Here is a 19,094-nt window from a genome sequence, read left to right as displayed (position 1 = left end):
GGCCTGGGACTGATTCAGTTTTTCTTTGAGGCTTTGGATGTCAGAACTTTGACTTTGTTGTCTTCTGGTTGTATATTTTCATCTTCTTTGTCACTAAAGAAAGAGTCTATGGTCTTTTTGTATAGTACGCTTATGATTCCAGCCAATTACTTGAATTTTAACTCTGTTAAGGTAAGGATCTGCTTGCAGTGTGGAGAATGCACTGTCCAAAGCTTCAGGGGTTTTGTGCAGCTGTTTTCAGTGATATTCTAAGGGACTTGTAAATTTTCAGTTCTTCCAAGGTGTTATGATCAAAGCCGAGGTGTTTGCTCCTTTCCTTGCCTGTGCGTTGGTCTATGAGTGACCACCAGCACTCTTTTCTGCCTTGAAACTGCGAGGAAAATTACGTCTCCACCAAAGCACAAGCTCAAACATGCCAGCACTCCTACTTGCCCCAGGATCACCACACAGAACTGTGATCCTGATCCAAGCACAGGCAAAACAAGAGATTCCTGCCTCAGCACCAGCAAAGAGATCCCTGCAATCCCTCTCTGATCAGCCACTTGATTCCTCCTCAATCTGTGAGCCAAGAACTCAGGAAGTAGCCACCACCCCAGGGCTGTGACAAGACTGAGGCTGGGACCTAGCTTCTCTCTCACCATGGTCACAGACCTTTCTAACTGACCTTCTAAGTTGCCTTTGGTGTTTGTGGGTTGAGAAGTTTGGAAACTGCCATAGTTGCCTGTGATTCAGTTTCCTGAGCCCTGTTCCACATTTGCTGAGGCCCTGTTTTTGCCTATTTGGCCCACACTGAACTGCAGTCCTCTTCCAGCTTGGCACAACAGACCTTTCCAATCAACCATCCGTGTTGTCTTGGGTCAGAAATTTGTTTCACTCTGTCTTTTTGTGGGTTCTGATGCTCTAGAATTTGTTTGGAGCTATTTTTACTGGTATTTGAAGGGGTTTGGGAGAAAACTCAAACAGATCACTGCTTTTACTCTGCCATCTTGTCTCCACCTCTTGATCTGTTAAATTCTTAATGTGTTGGGATATCAACTTCCTCTGTTGACTGGGACAAGACCACCTCAACTCGATAACTGTTTGAAAATCCATTTCCAATGTCATATTAGGAATTTCTCAGATTCAGCAAATTTGTTCAGGATTTAGGATTCTTTTTGACTTATATAAGCTATTTTTATTAATCTTTTTATTCACTTTTGAGCCAGAAATTTCACCAAGAGAATTTACTATCTTTGTTAGAATTTATTAAACAACTAATTTTCTTGGGTTATTTTTTGTTTGTTTTCTTCTGTTTTCTTTTCTTTTTGTGAGGCAATTAGGGTTAAGTAACTTGTCCCAAGTCACACAGCTACTAAGTGTTATGTGACTGAGGCTAGATTTGAACTCAGGTACTCCTGACTCCAAGGTCAGAGCTGTATGCACTGTGCCACCTAGCTGCACCTACATTTTTTTTCTTGAGCTTTACTTTTTTAATTCAGTATATTAAGAAATTAGTAAGAACCTATTAACCACTTCCTATAGACTACACTCTCTACTAAGAATCAGGAATATAACACCACGTGAAAATGAAGACATTCCCTGCCTTGAGGAGGTTTACTTTCTAATGGAAACATGTATAAGAGAGTGGTGGTTATTGAAGGGATACTTCAGGGTGGAAAGTTACAGTGCTGTGAAATTGTAGAAACTTGATATGAACTTTCTACTAATAAGGGTGGAATTGATTTGATTATGGCTCCAGAAACTGAGGGAAAGTTAAGAGTGGGTTGTTAGAGGCCAAGTGTGGTATGCCAGTGCAGATGGTGAGACAATGGCCTGGAAACAAAGTGAACTAGGAATTGAGCTAGTCTAGATAGAATAGGTAGCTGAGACACTTATCAATTAGGAAGCATTAATGAGTCACTGAGTATTTGTCAGGCACTTTGTTAAGTACTGGGAATTCAAAGAAAGGTAAAAAAAATAACTACTTTTAATGAACTTAGATTCTAACCAAGTGTAACTAACATGACAATCTGTAGGTGCCTAAAGATACATAAAGAGTAGATGAGAAATAACCTATGAGGGAAGGCCAGATAAGGAGCCTCAGACAAGTCTTCTGCAGAAAGTAGAATTTGATTTGACACTTTAAGGAAGCCAAGGAAGTCTAAAGGATAGAGTTGTAGGGGTAGTATGTTTAGAGCATAGGGAACTGTCATTTCAAAGGCCAGAGTTGGGAAATGGAGTATTATCAGAAAGCCATCAATAGGACAATAGAGCTGAAAGCGAATAGAGTTCCAGGTCTAAAAGAGTTAAACCCTTCAAAGCACTCTATTTTGTGGCAAGGGAGTAGTGGAGAAGATGGCCAGAGAGCTCAAATGAAGCATAACTGGAACCAACCTATGTAGAGAGCCTGCCAAGAATCCCATTTGGAACTGCCAAGAAAAGATCCATAGGTGGACAGAGCATTGAACCATAATAGATTTATGATGATACAATCCAGTTGTATCACAGCAGATGACTTCATTCCCTACTTTACTGAGAAAGTATAGGCCACTAATCATGAATATTTTCCTCATCATACTCTGAATCTGAAAGTCCCTCTAAATATTAATTTATACTCTTCTTCATTGTTCTAGTCACTCATGAAGAGTTAGCTCTTTTTTTAAAAAATTTTAACTTTTCTAATTCTCTGATTGTGCTCAAAATGCTACCCTGAACCATCTTTGTGTATCAATCATTCCCTTTCTCTATTTCATCTTTACTTTCTATCAACTGATTTCTAAAAACATGCATGAGCACTCTGTGCCCCCACTCTGTCTTAAAAACAAGCAAACAAATGAACGAAAACTGCACTCTGTTATTTGAAAGTATAATGCTAAAATCCTTTAACACTTCTCTCTTGATTGCCAAATTCCAAACTCACTATTTCCATTTCTGTGTGACTCATTCAAATCTCAATCCAATGTAGTGTAATTTGGACCTGACAACTCTACTTCATCTGATATCTTTGAAGTTCTAATTTGAACATTTATCAATCTTTATATGCCTTGATCCAACTGCAACTGCTGTTGCTATCAACCACTTCACTTTCAAATCTAGTTTCTTCTTTGGTTACACGAACTTCTCTCTGTCCCTTCCTATCTGCTCTGTCCTTTTGCATCATCTATTCCTCATACATTGAACTTGAGTTTAGGTTCTGTCCTAAGGCTTCCCCAGTTGAGTATCAACTTATGTTTTCAACATTATTTCCATTGAAAGTCATTATGAATTCTATATTCCAACTAAACTGTACTAGATTTCCCTGTATATTACAAAGCTTGAAATCCTCACAATAATAGAAACCACATGTCAAAATGACATTTGTGGCTCAATAAAAGGACACCTCATAGGTTCTGCTCAGAGAGGAAAATACAGAAGCTACTAGATGTCATGTGGCCAGAGACACTTGGGTCACTTGACCATCTTGACTGGAGCTCTCATCATAAACATACAAGAAGACCATCATGAAAGCCATTTGCTTCAATATCTATTGCAGAATAAAAAGAAGAGAAAGTCTCCAAAGAACTTCCCAAACAATCTTGAGATAAATGACTTTGGTAACATTTCTCATAACTTCATGGCAAAGAGGATTTTAGGTAATATATATTTGAAAACACCAGTCAGGAGTGATAAACAAGAGATGTTCCAAGCTTGTGGATGATACTGATGTCTCGTTACTACATATGATGAAGACTTTCTCTGAGAAGAGAACCAGAAGGTTATAGGACTAATGACCATGAATACCATTTCCCCCAAAGTACAAGTGACTCCATTTCTATCAGACTGAAAAGGACTGGATATTGATAGGACATCACTTCTGAATCAACAGTGTGTATGCTGTCCAATCAATGAAATGGTATTTGGACTATTAAAATCAATATCAAGTTAAAAGAACAACAATGAATATGTGGAACCCAATTGAGCAATACCTAGCTGATATACTGAGATAAAGATTTGATACCCAACATAATAGTTAATGAAAGTAAAACAGATCATCTTGATATTCTAAAGATCTTTAATTGATGAAAATTAATTATCACAACTCAAAGAGCCTCAACACCTGAGATCCTTTCCATGTACAGAGATGACAGCAAGGAACAACCACTATTTAGATTATAATCAAAATGTAAAATCTTCCAGAAGAGGATGGGGGGAAGTTTTCAGCAGTATCACCACATAAAAGAGTGAGAAATGGTGGAAAAGAAAATGTGTTTACAAAAAAAAATTTACCAACAACCACCTTTGTGACCTAGACAAAATAAGTCAAAAGTTTGTTGAGAATATTTGAGGGGACTAAAAAAATAGAATACCATCTCTTCTGCTTGGCATTTAAAGCCCTTCATAATCTGGCTCCAGTCAGTCTTTCCAGCTGATTTCCTTTTCAAACACTCCAATTGGCCAATGTAGCATTCCTCGAATTCAACACATTATGCCCCAATTCAGTGCATTTCTAGAGAAAGACAGCTCTCTGCCAATATTTCAAATGCTCTCCCAATTCACTTCCATCTCTTACAATTTTTGACATCTTTCAAGGCTCAGTTTATATTCCAGATCTTATATGAAACCATCCTGGGCCCCGCAATTGCTAGTATTCTCTCTAACCTGAAAATGTCTAAGGATGTAACTATTTGTTCACATATCAGAACCTTTTTTCCCCCATCAAATGTAAGCTCCCTAGAGATGGTGGCTTAATTCACTTTGTCTCTCTCTTTTGTCTTTATGTACAGATTGCCTAGCATGGTGTCTTACTCACAACATGTGCTTGCTAAATGCTTGTTGAGTTGAACATATCTGAAATAAAGAGGAAATTAAAGAGACAAGAAAAAGTACTAAATAAAAAAAAAGATGGGTAAAGAATTCTATTACAGACTTATTCTTTCTGTAAATCTCAGATGGACATTATGACCAAAATCTAGTGCCTGGAGCTGTCCTTTTCACTGGTGGACCCCCAGAAAAGCTGTAATCAGTGTAAAGCACTACGTGGGTCAGTATCCAGTCAGGACTAATGTGCAAATAATCTAACTTTTATCAGTTTTTTGGAGGGTACAGTAGTTCAAAGCAAAACCTTTTAATCAAATAGTTAGCAGGTAACATGTTATAAAAGATTCTCTTTCTTCCATGCCTGTTCTCTCCCAATGGCTTAATCACTATCTGCATGAGGAGAGAGTGATGCAAGCACACATGCAGAGAACATAAATGACAAAAGGAAAATAAATAACGGACATAGAAATAGTGAAAAGATGTGGCCAGTGAACCTCAAAGATTCACACATCAGGAACTCATGTGGCAAGAACACATGCACAACTCGTTTGACTCAAATTTTCATCACTGCAAAGCTGTCAATGTCTTCTGTGATGTCCTTAAGTCATTTTAAGCTGCTTCCTCTGAGCAACCTGCCCTTTTTATTCCTGACTGGCCATGCCAGGTTTCATTTCACCTCTGTTTGGCATCTCTTTTGGTTTGATAAGATCAGTTTTGCAGACCACTTATCAGAGACAAATGCTCAAATAATCGACAGACCTACGATTTTCTCAACATGAATTTTTGATGTAATGATGTATATTGAAATCCACATAATCCTGCCTCCCTGCATAATTTGTATCAATTTCCTGAAGAACATCCAGCCAATCTTCTAACAGCCTAACCAACTTCATATTAAAATTATGAGGACATAAGGGAAGCACACACAGCATCCATTGGTTAAGACCCATTTGTGGTACATAACCAGATCATTGTTTTCTTTCATACATTTCTACATTTAAATTTTGTACTCTGGTTCTTCAGAATTCCTTAGTGTTAAAAATTCTTTTTAAATCTCATTTAATCAAGTGATAAGGATACCATGTACCCAAATCACATCTTTTGGGAGCAGAAGTAGGTCTAAGAGCTATGGTTGTTAGGAAAGTACAAAATCCACTTCATTCCTAAGATTTATTTTCTCTTACTGGGTTGTTGTGTGTGCTGAACCACTGGGAGGGAAGTGTGTATGTGTGTGTGTGTGTGTGTGTGTATGAATTTTGTTATATCTTTTCTTCCTTTTCCTGAGTGTTACATCTACTGTGAGTGATTAGAACCTACCCTAGGGTGGAAAAATTGAAGTCTATTCATCTATAAGGATCAGGGGAAGGAATTAAAGTTGTTCAGTCTGTAGAAAAGAAGACCTGGGAAGGGGAGAAAATTATATCTCTCTTTAAGTATTTGAATGGTTCCCTTGTGGAATGGGATTAGATTTGTTCTACTTGTCTTCACAGATCAGAACTAAACGAAACCGATGAAGATGCAGAGATAGATATATGGAAAAATAGAGTTGGTTTTCAGCTAGATGTAAGGAAAAAATAGAGATGAGCTATATGTTAATATAGGGGATAAATGAGATGGGCTATGCTTAGATACAAGGAAAACCTAACAAACATTTGGGACAACTTAATACTGAAACCAACTCCATGATAAGCAATGATTTTGAACTCATTGGAAGCCTCAAAGGAAAGTCTGCATGACAACTTGATATATCTGCATTAGAAGGAATACATCTGCAGACAGGGGTTGGCTTAGAGATCATCTGAATTCCCTTCTCACTTTGAAATTATGAGATAAATTGACCTTCCCTCCACTTCACCCCAGAGTTGAAGGATATACAGTCATTGAAGAGTGAGTGTTCTTTCTTCAGTAGCTGCAAATGCTTTTGTATTTGTTATTTTTAAATGGATTTAAAGGGAGGAAAAAAAATCAAGAAATCAAAGGGTAAGAAGGTGAAAGGGAAGTTATACATTTAAGAGTGGTAACAGGTCATAAGGTGTCCATAATCCATGTCCAAAATCTCCAGAAAGAGCTCACACTTAACTGACCAAAATATTCCTCGAAAAATCATTTCAGAATTAGTGAACATACCCTGGACAGGTGTGTGGTTGTATGAAAACGCTAACTGACATGTGTCTAACATGCCATGATCCACATATATTAACTCATTTGATATTACCAACAAGCTTGAGAAGTAAACATCGTAGGTATTATCTTCCCTCAACCAGCTCCATCTTATGGAGGAGGGGGTGAAGGATCAGAGAGGTTAAGGTGCATGCCTGTGGACACATGGCAAGAATCAGAGGCAGTTTTCAAACCCAGGTCTTCATGGTACTAAGTCCAGAACCCTATCCACTAGACTATTCTACATTCTCAAGGGCTGAATCCACTTTGGAGTCAAACAAAAACATCTCATGTCTAAAAGATAGTTACATTAAACTTTTTATAATATTCAACTTACCCACAACTGATACATAGAAGATTTTCAATTAGCATTCTATTAACTTTTTGACATTAGGTGTTTGTTTTTTAATGGATTTATTCGGAAAAGCTACCATTTAGGGGGAAAAAAATCAGATTCTTTTTTCTTTTTAAAGTCTCCACCTATGTCTAAATGGACTTGAGATGGCCCACAAATGCAAACACTTGACAAAACAGGAAATTTGTGGACTTAAAAAAAAGATGCACTTTGAGAAGTAGAGAGTGTGGATGATACTAGACACTTTAGCTCAGTTATTTATTATGGCTGGATACCAAATCTGGCTCCAAGCACCCTGGCAGGTAAGGCCAAAACGGAAACCCTCTCCCTTGTATATTTTCCATTGTCTGGAAAAAGAAAGCAGACAATTCCATCTGCAGAGACAACTTTTTTCCTGGAATGAAAATCAAGGACAAATTTATCTTGTGGGTCACTCTATGACAGCCATTGGGTAACAGAGTGGATAAAATCTTTGACTCCAGATTTCCAAAATATTCACAAGCACTGTCTGAGGCCACAGTAATCTCTTTGTAATGGCTAATGTGTTCTCACATTTTAGGGAAAGTGCTTACGGGGGCTGGGGCTGAAATAACAAGGTTTAGGTGGTTTTCTCAATAACTCTTTCATTTATATGAATTGGACTTGAATAATTTGAAGAAGAGATGTTAATCAATCGTTAATCCATTGCCCTTTGATTCCAAACAGTCTTTACTGTCAATTTCTTGTCCATAACGCTCTTCTCCTTTTATAGGTTCTCCTTGTGTTTTTGTTAGGTTATTTCTGTCATGTCCTACTCTTTGTGACCCCATTTGGGGTTTTCTTGGCAAAAATATTGGAGTGGTTTGACATTTTGTTCTCTAGATGATTTTATATATGAGGAAACTGAGTCAAACAGGATTAAATGATTTTCCCAGGGTCACACAGCTAATAAGAATCTGAGATCAGAGTTGAATGCAGGAAGTGGAGTCTTCCTGACTCCAGAATTGGCACTCTATCCACTATACTACCTGGCTGCTCTGTAACTTCTCTTACCCTATAAGAATACAATCTCCTGGAGAGTAAGGCCTGCCTTGCCTCCATCTCTATGCCCCACAATTCATACAGTAATTGGCATACAGTATGCAAGTAATACATACTTTTTTTTTTCATACCCATATCCATTAGACTATAAGATCCAATCCTGCCACAGACTAGATCACCATGAATCTACGTGTGAATATTCTAAAAAGTGCCTTCATTGCAAAGAGCTTAGGATATTCATTACAGAATCAGAATCAGAAAATCTGAAATTTCGAAGGGACCTTGGTGGCCTCTAGTTCAACCCATACGTGAAAGGAATCCTCACTATGGTATATCTAGTAAGGGTTATGCCTCCTGTTCTTGTGGACGTTCAAGAAGGGGAGCCCCCATCCCTCATGGTAGCCCACTCCACTTTTGCACCACTCACTTTTTGAGGATGTGTTTTTCAAGTGTAACTTTGTCTCTTCACAATAGTGATTCATTGATTTTAGTGCTGCCCTCTGGGGCAAGGCAAAACAAGTTCCTCTTTTCCATAAGAAAAAAAAAATACATGAACACATCTATGACTTCTTCTCTTCAACATGATCTAAAATTTTCTCTTCTACAATCTAAACATTTCCAGTTGTTTGACCCAATCATCACATCATAAACTCAAGGCACCATCCTGCTTTCCTCCTCAAGATCCTTTCCAGTTTTTCAAAGCCCTTCATAAACCATAACACCAAGAAATGAGCACACTACCCCAGGTATGATTTCTTAAGGACACAAACTAGTGGATTATTGTAGCAGAATTCCTTGACATTTTGACTTGCTAATGCAGTCCAGGGCCATGCACAATTGTTTATCTGCCACATCACACAGCCAACTCATGCGAGACTTGAAGGCAATTAAATCCTCATTTTTTTTTTGCATAACTATTATATAATCATGCCACCTTCACCTTATACTTTTGAAGATGATACTTTTACCCAAATATACATTTTTACATTTCTCCTTATTATATTTATGTTAGATTCAACCCAATGACTTAGTCTTTTACAGATCCTTTCAAATCTCAGGTCTGTCAAATGTTGGATTAGCTCTCCCTATAGCTTTGGGTTATCTACAATATTGATGAGCATGCAATTTAAATATTTTTCCCCAAGTCATTGCTAACAATGTTTGCATAGAACCAAGGACAGATCCCTGGGGCACTCCACAAGAAACCTCCTGCCATGTTGATGTTGAATCACTACAGATGGTTATTCTTTGAGTCTTATCATTCGAACAGTTCTGAACACATTTGAATGAATCTACTCCTTAAGTCTTTATTTTCATCATCATCATCATCACAATGAAAATGAGGTACTTTAGAAAAAGCTTCATTAAATCTAAATAAATTATATCTATAATGTTCCCATTCTTTAAAAGTTAAATTATTCTATCAAAAAATGAAATGAGCTTAGTCTGTAATAGCCTGTTTTTAATGGAGTCTTGTAGGCTTTTTGAAATCATTTCTTCCCTTTCTAGATTTTTACCCAACACCTCTTTAGTGATCCACTCTAGAATTTTCCTAGGAATCACAGCCAACCTCACTGGCCTGTTGTTTGTAGTCTCCATTCCCTTACCCATATCCCACCACATGCCATTTTTAGACCAGATATTTGCAATTTTCTCATCTTGAGGCACCTCCCATATTTTCTCTGATCTTTTAAATAGCAACAACAGTGACTCAGCAAGCATATCTGCCATTGTTTATTCATTTCTCCCTCCAAGATCCAAGGATTCACTTCATTTGGGCCTGGCTACTTGAGTTTCTTGAGAGAAATTCAGTGCTCCTTTGATATACCCTCCATATCTTGGGTCCCAGTTCTGTGTTCCCTGTGGTTATTTGGTCATTGCTAGTGTAAAGCTTATTTTCATTCCCAGAACAACAAGAGCAACAGTGACCAGAAAGCAGAGAGGAGCCACTCTGCCTTGGGTCTTGTCCTTTGTTACTGTGCTCCCTGTCCCATCACATCCACCTGGCCCCAGCTCATCTTTGATGTTCTCTTTTCTCCCAATGGAGCTAAACTAAAACCCAACAACACCATCTGCCACCAAAGCCATTGCTTGTCCTTGGCTTCCTTCCTTATCCTCAGTGTATACAGAGACTTGGATGTTCCTGACACAGCTGAACTAGGACCATGCCATTCTCTTCTGTTGGTCCTCCTCTATCTGACTGGCATTCTACTTTATGTACTTTCTTTTTCTCTTCTTTTCTTCAATACTAAGTAGTATAGAGAGTTCCTTTGGCATATTCATTGATCTATGTAGAACAAGTTTCCCTAACCTTGTTTTGGACAAAATGCACTTTTGGCAGGCTGATGCAGGCTATACTTGTTCAGTCATTATTCAGTTTTGTCCAATTCTTTGTGACCTCATTTTGGGTTTTCTTGGCAAAAATACTATTGTGGTTTATTCTTCCCTTTCCTGGTTCATTTTACAGATGAAGAAACTGAGGAAAATAGAGTTAAATGACTTGTCCAGGATCATATAACTAGCAAGTTTCTGAGATCAAATTTGAACTCAGAAAAATGTGTTTCCTTCGCTGTTGGCCTGGCAGGCTATGAACTATTCCACCTAGCTTCCCTGAAGCCTATAGATGCCTTCTCAAATGATTATTTTTAAATGCAGGAGGTAAAATACATGAGTTTGGAAAGGTAACCACTTACATTGAAATTGAGTTATCAAAATACTTTTTAAATGCTCATGGTTTGTAGGTTAAGAACCCCAGTGTTAGACAAATTGCATTTTTCCTCCTCATAATTTTTTTTTCCCATTTCTGCCTTCAGAATTTCATCTTTGGGCATTTCCCATCCTTCTTGGACTGACTTTCCTTTCTATTCCCTGGGTTCATACTTCTCTTTCCTCTGAAATATATTAACTCTTCTCTTACAAAATTTAGAGCATGAGGTAATTGATGCCCAGATTTTTTCCCCTTTTTCTACAACAATTTGTAAATTGGCTCAGCCACTTCCCCTTAATGTCTCCAGTTCCAACCCAACAACCTATGAGCCCCATGTAATGAGAATAAGATTTCACCCTGTTATTTAATCTTCTATCTCTAAGAATGATTCTAGACATGAACCAAAGATACCATTCCACAGTGAGAGCTTGAATATGGTTTGTATTATCATCTCTGTGTCATATTCTACTGCCTTTCATTACTCAATGTATGGCTACAGAAATGTTTAAACATTTTAAAATGTAGAGAAATGTTATTCCATTTCTTACTAGGCAAAATGAAGAGGCAGAAGACACTTGCCCTCTTACCCTGAGGTTCAAGAATCCCAGGTTTAAAAGCCCTAAAATCAGAGGCTACAGAAGGGGGGTTGTGGTATAAGGTAGAAAATGACAAAGCAGAAAACAGAGGAGGGTGAGAAAAGGAGAAAATAAAGGAGGAAGATTAAAAAAGGGAAAGGATAAGGTGCAAAAAGAGGAGGGAAAGGAGGAGTAAGATGAAGGAAGAGAAGCAGGAGAGATCTGGGTTAGAACTTCATCTCTGGTGATTGATAATAGTGGTCCATAACATTTTTATAGCACTTTGAGGTTTGCAAGCACTTTACAAATGTTATATCATTTGCACTGCAATAACCCAGGGATGTAGGTGTTATTATTATGCCCATTTTACCAGTGAACAAAATGAGGCAGGCAAAAGTTTAGTGACTTACCCAGCGGCACCCAGCTGGTAAGAGGCTGAGGCCATATTTGAACTCAGGTCTTCCTGTTTCCAGGCCCAGCTGTTTCTCCACTGCAGGATCAAGCTGCCTTATAATCTTAGAGTGCCCAGGTAAGTGGCTTTATTTTCTGATCCTCACTTTCTTCATCTGTAAAACAAAAAGACCAACACCTTTATTACCTACAGTGTGAGGAAAATATTCAGAAACCTTGAAACTTGCATTAAATATTAGTTATTGTTGCCACTGTGTGCCAAGTACTAGGGTTGAAAAGATCTAAAATCACGTAGTTGTTGTTCTCAGGGAGCTTACAATCTAACAGTAACATAAGACACAAACACATATCATGGCAAAGGAGGTAGATGGCAGGATGTGCAGAGAAAATGGCTGTATGATAGAGAATAAAATGATTCTAGAGGGAGATATCACTTTCAGCTTGGGGAAAAGGGTCAGTTGGGGGATCAGTCAAGGTTTTGTGGAAGAAGGGTGCCTTCAAGGGAGTGGGAGCTTTCAAAAGGGAGACATATACAGAGAAAGTATCCCAGACACTGGGAACAACATACTCCAACAAAGAGAGGAAGACGGAAGCAGGCTGGGCCTTGGGCACAGTAAGTCAGTAGCTTTGAGAGTGCCAAGTGGAAGGAATAATTGCTTCCACATATGAGGACATTGTCCTTGCCTCCCTATTCTCTTTCAAACAAACAAACAAACGAAATACATTAAACTACCCTTTGTATAAGAGCTTGGATTGATATTTTGGTTCAGCGGTCATTGCCATGACAAGATTTCCCCTGCCTATCCTACAAGGTTGTGACAAAGCTTTGGACTTGGATAAAAGGAAAAGAAGCTTCTCTCTGAGTATCTGTGATAGAGGCAGGTATAGATTAAAGGTCTCAGTGTGTCTGAAAACAAAATGAGGTGACACATTATAGTTGTGCATCACTTACTTTAACAACTATGACCACAAAATTGTTATGAAAATTTGTAGCTGGCCCTCAGATAAATGCTTCACTTTTCCTCAGAGAAGCACCAGATCTGAATTTTATCCCAACTCTCCCAGTAACCACTTGTTGGCTAAAATTCAGAGTCACTGAGGTTGCACATTGGCTAGAGCTCTGGGCCTGGAGTCGGGGGGGATCAGAGGTCAAAGCTGAATTCAATCATTTGCTGCCTGTGGGACTTTTGGGCAAGTCACTTCCTCTCCGTTTCCCTCAATTTCCTCAATGTAAAATGGGAATAGTAACATCACCTATCTCACAAGGCTGTTTTAAGATGAAATGAGATAACATTTGTAAAGCACTTAGCACAGTTCCTGGCACATAGTAGGCAATTAAGAAATGTGTGTTTCTTTCATTCCTCCTTGTGAAGATCTTGGCAAGCTTCTTTCTACCTTGAGTTCTTGGTTTTCTCATCTAGAAAATTAGATCTAGATGATTTTGAAGGCTCCTCTGGCTTGAAAATGTTGTTTTTAATGATGGTATGACTTGCTTTATGAAGTCAACTCTTCCAATCTTCCCCAATGATGAGTAGGCAGTTTGAGAAAGAGGAAAGTGTTCTGAGCAGGGAAGCTGGTATCAAAGGCCAGCTCCACAGCCTACTAGCTGTGAGATGCTCTAGGAGAGCCACGGCCTTCCTATTCCTCAGTTTCCTCACCTGCCAAAATAATGCCCTGGACTACATGGCTTTCCAGGTCTACATCTAAAATCCAAAAATTAAACTGAAAAAACCTGAGTTTGTGTCCAAGTTCAGCATTCAGACCACAGAGTGACATATGCTTCTAAAAGCAAAACTACTTCGAAACTACCTGATGAGACTAAGGAGGGATTTCCATTCTTTTCACAATTAGTTATGGGTCCCTCTGGAGACCTGGTCTATATGGAAAGACACATAAATGGTTACCTCCTGTGCACATTCCCCATTTCTCCAATTTCCATTTACCTGGAGCTCCATCAGCTAGAATTGCCTCACCTGCAATGATGAAGGAAGGTCGACTCTGGCTCAGTGGATTAGTTCCAAGAGCTGGCTGGACATGTTCTCAAGCCTTAGGACCACAGGACATGCCTGGTCATAATCCCTGCTTACTTTGCACTAGGCATTATACTTAAGTGCTGGTGATGCAAAGAAAAGAAGAAACAGTTCTGGCTGTTTCTTCCATTCTATGGTCAGGAACAAGACGCAGAAATGGTCTATTTGAAGTAGCCTAATAAGGGAGGCACTGGCAGTGGGATGGGGGTGTAGAGGGCAGGAAAACCCTCCTAAGATGATAGGACTTTAGCTGAGTCTTTCAAAAACTGAGGCCAGGGGGCAGAGCCAAGATGGCAGAGTAAAAGCAGTGACTTGCTTGAGCTCTCCTCCAAACCCCTCCAAATAACTGTGAAAAATGGCTCTAAACAAATTCTAAAGCAACAGAACCCACAAAAAGAGAGTGTGAAACAAATTTCCATCCTACGAAAACCTGGATGGTTGATCAGAAAGGTATATCGTGCTTGATCAGAAAGGTATATCGTGCTTAGCAGGGAGAGGAACACAGTTTGGCATAGGTGTGCAGGCCTCAGCAAACCTGGAGCAGGCCTCAGAGGACTGAATCACTGGCAGCTATGGTGGTTTCCAGACCTCTCAATCCATGAACACCAAAGACAACTTAGAAGGTCAGTAGGCAAAGTCTGTGTGGTGATGAGAGAGAAGCTCTGGGTCCCAGTCCCATTCCCCTAGCATGGACCCATGGCAGTGGCTGCTTCCATAGCTTCCTGCCCACAGACTGAGGTGAAATTGAGTGGCTGATCAGAGAGGGTTTGTGGGGATCTCCCTACTACTGGAGGATTCTCTTGCTTTGCCCATGTTTGGATCGGGTGGCGGTCCTGGGGTGAGAAGGAGTGCTGGTGTGGTGGAGCTTGTAGTGGCAATAGAAAGGGAATCCTCCTCCCAGTTCTAAGGCAGAAAGAAGTGCACGTGGTCACTCATAGACCAGAGCACAGACCAGGAAAGGAGTAAACACCACACCCTTGATTATACCACCTTGGAAGAACTGAAAATTTACGGGTCCCTAGAAGTACCTCTGAAAACAATTGCTCACAACTTCCAAAGCTTGGGACAGTACATTGTCTACACTGGAAGCAGACCCCTATCTTAACAAAGAGTTATAACCCAAGTAATTGGCTAGGATCATGAGCAAGCAGTGCCAAAAGACTCAGACCATAGAATCTTACTTTGATGATAAAGATCAAAACAGACAACCAGAAGAAGACAACAAAGTCAAAGCACCTACATCCAAATCCTCCAAGAAAAAATATGAATTGGTCCAAGGCCACGGAAAGCTCAAAAAGGATTTTAAGAAGCAAGTAAGAGAAGTAGAAGAAAAACTGAGAGTGACCCAAGAAAATCATGAAAAACAAGTCAACAGTTTGCTAAAGGAGACCCAAAAAAACACTGAAGAAAACACCTTTAAAAATAGCCTACCCCAAATGGCAAAAGAGGTCCAAATAGCCAATGGGGACAAAATTCCTTCAAAAGCCAAATTGACCAAATGGAAAAGGAAGTCCAAAAGCTTGCTGAAGAAAACACTTCCTTAAAAATTAGAATGGAGCAGAGAACTTTGTACACAATAACAGCCACATTATGCGATGACTAATACTGATAAATTTAACCTTTCTCAGTGTTACAAGTATTTAAGACATCTCCAGAGGCCTCGTGATGGAAAATGCTATCCACATCTAAAGAAAGAACTATGGAAGTTGAATCACTATCTTTTTTTTCCTCTTCTGTTGAGTTTTGTTTCCTCTTTCTGATGGTTCCTCCTATTGGTTTCAGTTTTTACTTACTACTTCACCAATGTGAAAATATGTTTAATAAGAATGTAAATGCATAGCCTATATCAGATTTTGTGCCATCTTGGGGAGGGTGGTGGGGAGGAAGGGGGAGAAAAATTTTAAACTCAAAAGCATATGGAAGTGATTGTTGATAAATCAAAATAAATTAATAATTTATTTAAAAAAAGTAGAATGGAGCAATTAGAAGCTAGCGACTTTTTGAGAAATCAAAACACTTTAAAACAAATTCAAAAGAATGCAAAAATAGAAAACAATGTGAAATATCTCATTGGAAAAACAACTGACTTGGAAAATAGACCCAAGAGAGATAATTAAATATATATATATATATGACTATATGAAAGCCATGATCAAAAAAAGAGCCTAGTCATCATCTTTCAAGAAATTATCAAGGAAAACTGCCCTGATATTTTAGAACCAGAAAGCAAAATAAAAATGGAAAGAATCCACCAATCACCTCCTGAAAGAGATCCCCAAAGGAAAACTCCAAGGAATATTGTAGTCAAATTCCAGAGTTCCTAGGTCAAGGAGAAAATATTGCAAGCAGTCAGGAAGAAACAATTCAAGTACTGTGGAAACACAATCAGGATAACACAAGATTTAGCAGCTTGTACATTAAGGGACCACAGGACTTAGAATATAATATTCTGGACGGCAAAGGAGATAGGATTACCACCAGGAATCACCTACCAAGAAAAACTGAGTATAATACTTCAGGGGGAAAATGGAGATTCTGTGAAATAAAGAACTTTCAAAAACTTTCATTCTTGATGAAAAGACCAGAGCTGAATAGAAAATTTGACTTTCAGATACAAGACTCAAGAGAAATTTGAAGAGGTAAACAGGAAAGAGAAATCATAAGAGACTTATTAAAGTTGAACTGTTTATACTTTGCATGGAAATATGATATTTGTAACTTATGAGTCCTTTGTCAGTATTAGAGTAGTTGGAAGGGAAAAAAATTATATGTGTGTTTGTGTGTAGATAGATAGATAGATGGAGGGCACAGGGTGAGTTGAAGATGAAGCATTGATATCTGAAGAATAAAATTAAGAGGTGAGAGAGGATTATATGGAGAAAAAGAGAAAGGGAGATGTAGAATTGTGTAAATTACCTCACATAATACAGACAAGAAAAGGCTTTTACAATGGAGGGGAAATGAGGGGAAGGTGAGAGGGAATGAGTGAATTTTATTCTCATCAGATCTGGCTTAAGGAGAGAATAACATACATATCAATTGGGTATGGAAATCTAACTTATCTTACAGGAAAATTGTGGGGGGGAAGGGGACAAGAAAGCAGGAATATGATAGAGGGGAGGGAAGATTGGTAGAGGGGGTAATCATAAGCAAACACTTCCAAGGAAGGACAGAGTCAAAAGAGAGAATACAATAAATGGGGGGCAGGAAAGAAGTAAGGGACATATACTTAGTTTTTCACAACATGACTACTATGGAAGTGTTTTGCATGAGTACACATGTATAATTTATATCGAGTAGCTTGTCTTCTCAATGAGGGTGGGTGGGGAAGCAGAAAGGCAGAAAATTTGGAACCCAAAGTTTTAAAAACAAAAGTTAAAAAAAATTGTTTTCACATGCAACTGGGAAATAAGATATACATAAAATGAGGTATAGAAATCTATCCTGCCCTACAGAAAATTGAAGGGGAAGGGGTAAGAGAAGGGGGGAGATAGAAGGGAGGGCAGATTAGGAGAAGGGATATACAGAATTCATGCTGTATTGGGGTGGGGGAAGGGATGAGATGGGGAGAAAATTTGGAACTCAAAATCTTGTGGAAGTGAATGTTGAAAATGAAAAATCAATCAATTAATTGAAAAAAAGAAACTAAGGGGCCAAGGGGAGGAGGAGGAGGCAGGCATTCCAGGCAAAGTAGACAGCCAATGCAGAGACACATTGAGGAGACCAGTCAATATGATTTCCCAACTTCCTCCAGATCTATTCATCCTTATGTAAGTAGAAATAAACGAGGGGAATGGTGAGAATAATATAGGCTTGAGGTTTGGCATGATGAGATCAGTACAGCGTAAGGAAGCAAGGGAACTGAGGGGTTGTCACAAAGCAAGTGTAAAGCTGCCTTGGGAAAAAACTGAGTGGTAGCAGAATTGGAGGTCTCAGTGAGGAAAAAGAAAAGGGTTGGGGTTCCTAAGGAAGATGAAAAAGGAAAAGATCACAGATCATTGTCAACTGGAGGAAATGTGGAGTTCATCAGCATGAAAAGGGCACCACTCAGGGGTGGTGGCAAGCTGAAAGGTATGGCAAGTGTGTGGTTAATCACTTAAATGGTCTCAAACGCTTTTTGTTAGACTTCATTTCTTGAGAAAGAGAGGAAGGTCATGGGAATTGAGTAGATTGATGAATATAGAAGGTAGCATATTTGCACACATATCTGTCTATATGTTGAAGTGTCCTTCATGAGGACAGGATTGGAGTGACGAGAAACATGATGAGACAGACATAACTCATTAAGAAAAGAAGGAAAGTGGCCTGCAGGCTTACAGATGACTGTCACTAACTTCTAGATCAACAACACCAGGCCCAGAGTTGAAGTTCTTTCTGAATCCTACCACCTTGCTCCTTCCTGTTAGAGCCTCTAGGAACACAGGACTATCTCCCTACTGTCCTACAGGCATTGTAGGAGAATAGAAGATGTCCAGGTGCAGGCAGCATTTCTCTGACATGACGGTGGGCAAATGTAGTTTACTCTCACATATTTAATTTGTCCCTTATGATAGCTTTGTGACATCAGCAAAGCAAGCATTTTATCCTTATTTTATGAACAAACAAACAAACAAAAAATGAAGCAAAAGAAGCGTGCTTGGTCATACAACAAGAAAGCACCAGAGACAGACTTTGAATCTGGGTCTCTCATGTCTCCATATGCCAGGCTCTTTGCACTACAATCACAAGAATTCTTAGGCCAAGAAAGGAATCATTCTGTCCCTGTGACCCTTTCAACAATGGCACCACACTGAACTTTCTGAAGACAATTCTTCCAATCATACACCCATAGACACCTCTTCTTTATGGACCCTTAAAGTACCATGTAATGTCATAAGAATTCTGGAGTTGAGATCATGGATAACATTAAAAAGTCCTTGAGACAACTTGGTGCAATGCAAAAATCCTGACTATGGATACAGAGGACCTGGCTTTGAATGTCAGCTCTGTTGCATCTACCCTTACCTATGACATGAGAGCCACAGACTAGATTATCTTTGAGCTCCTTCTCAGTTTTAAGT

General features: G+C 39.0%; 1 protein-coding gene across 1 annotated transcript in view; it reads right to left on the bottom strand.

The window, feature by feature from the left end:
* GMNC (geminin coiled-coil domain containing) overlaps positions 1 to 18,533 on the bottom strand; it is a 126,521-nt gene extending 107,988 nt beyond the window's left edge. Inside the window, exons 1-2 of the mRNA XM_078147473.1 lie at positions 18,472 to 18,533; positions 12,004 to 12,130 (exon numbers count right to left, since the gene is read on the bottom strand). Of these exons, the coding sequence (XP_078003599.1) occupies positions 12,004 to 12,130; positions 18,472 to 18,533 (189 nt within the window). The remainder of the gene's footprint in view (positions 1 to 12,003; positions 12,131 to 18,471) is intronic.
* Between the last annotated feature and the right edge of the window lie 561 nt (positions 18,534 to 19,094).

The sequence above is a fragment of the Phascolarctos cinereus genome, unplaced genomic scaffold (genome assembly GCF_003287225.1).
Source record: "Phascolarctos cinereus isolate Bilbo 61053 unplaced genomic scaffold, phaCin_HiC Scaffold_7;HRSCAF=346, whole genome shotgun sequence".
In the NCBI taxonomy this organism is placed as follows: domain Eukaryota; kingdom Metazoa; phylum Chordata; class Mammalia; order Diprotodontia; family Phascolarctidae; genus Phascolarctos; species Phascolarctos cinereus.
Note: the sequence above shows the minus strand (reverse complement) of the source record. Positions and strands in the feature narration are given on the sequence as shown.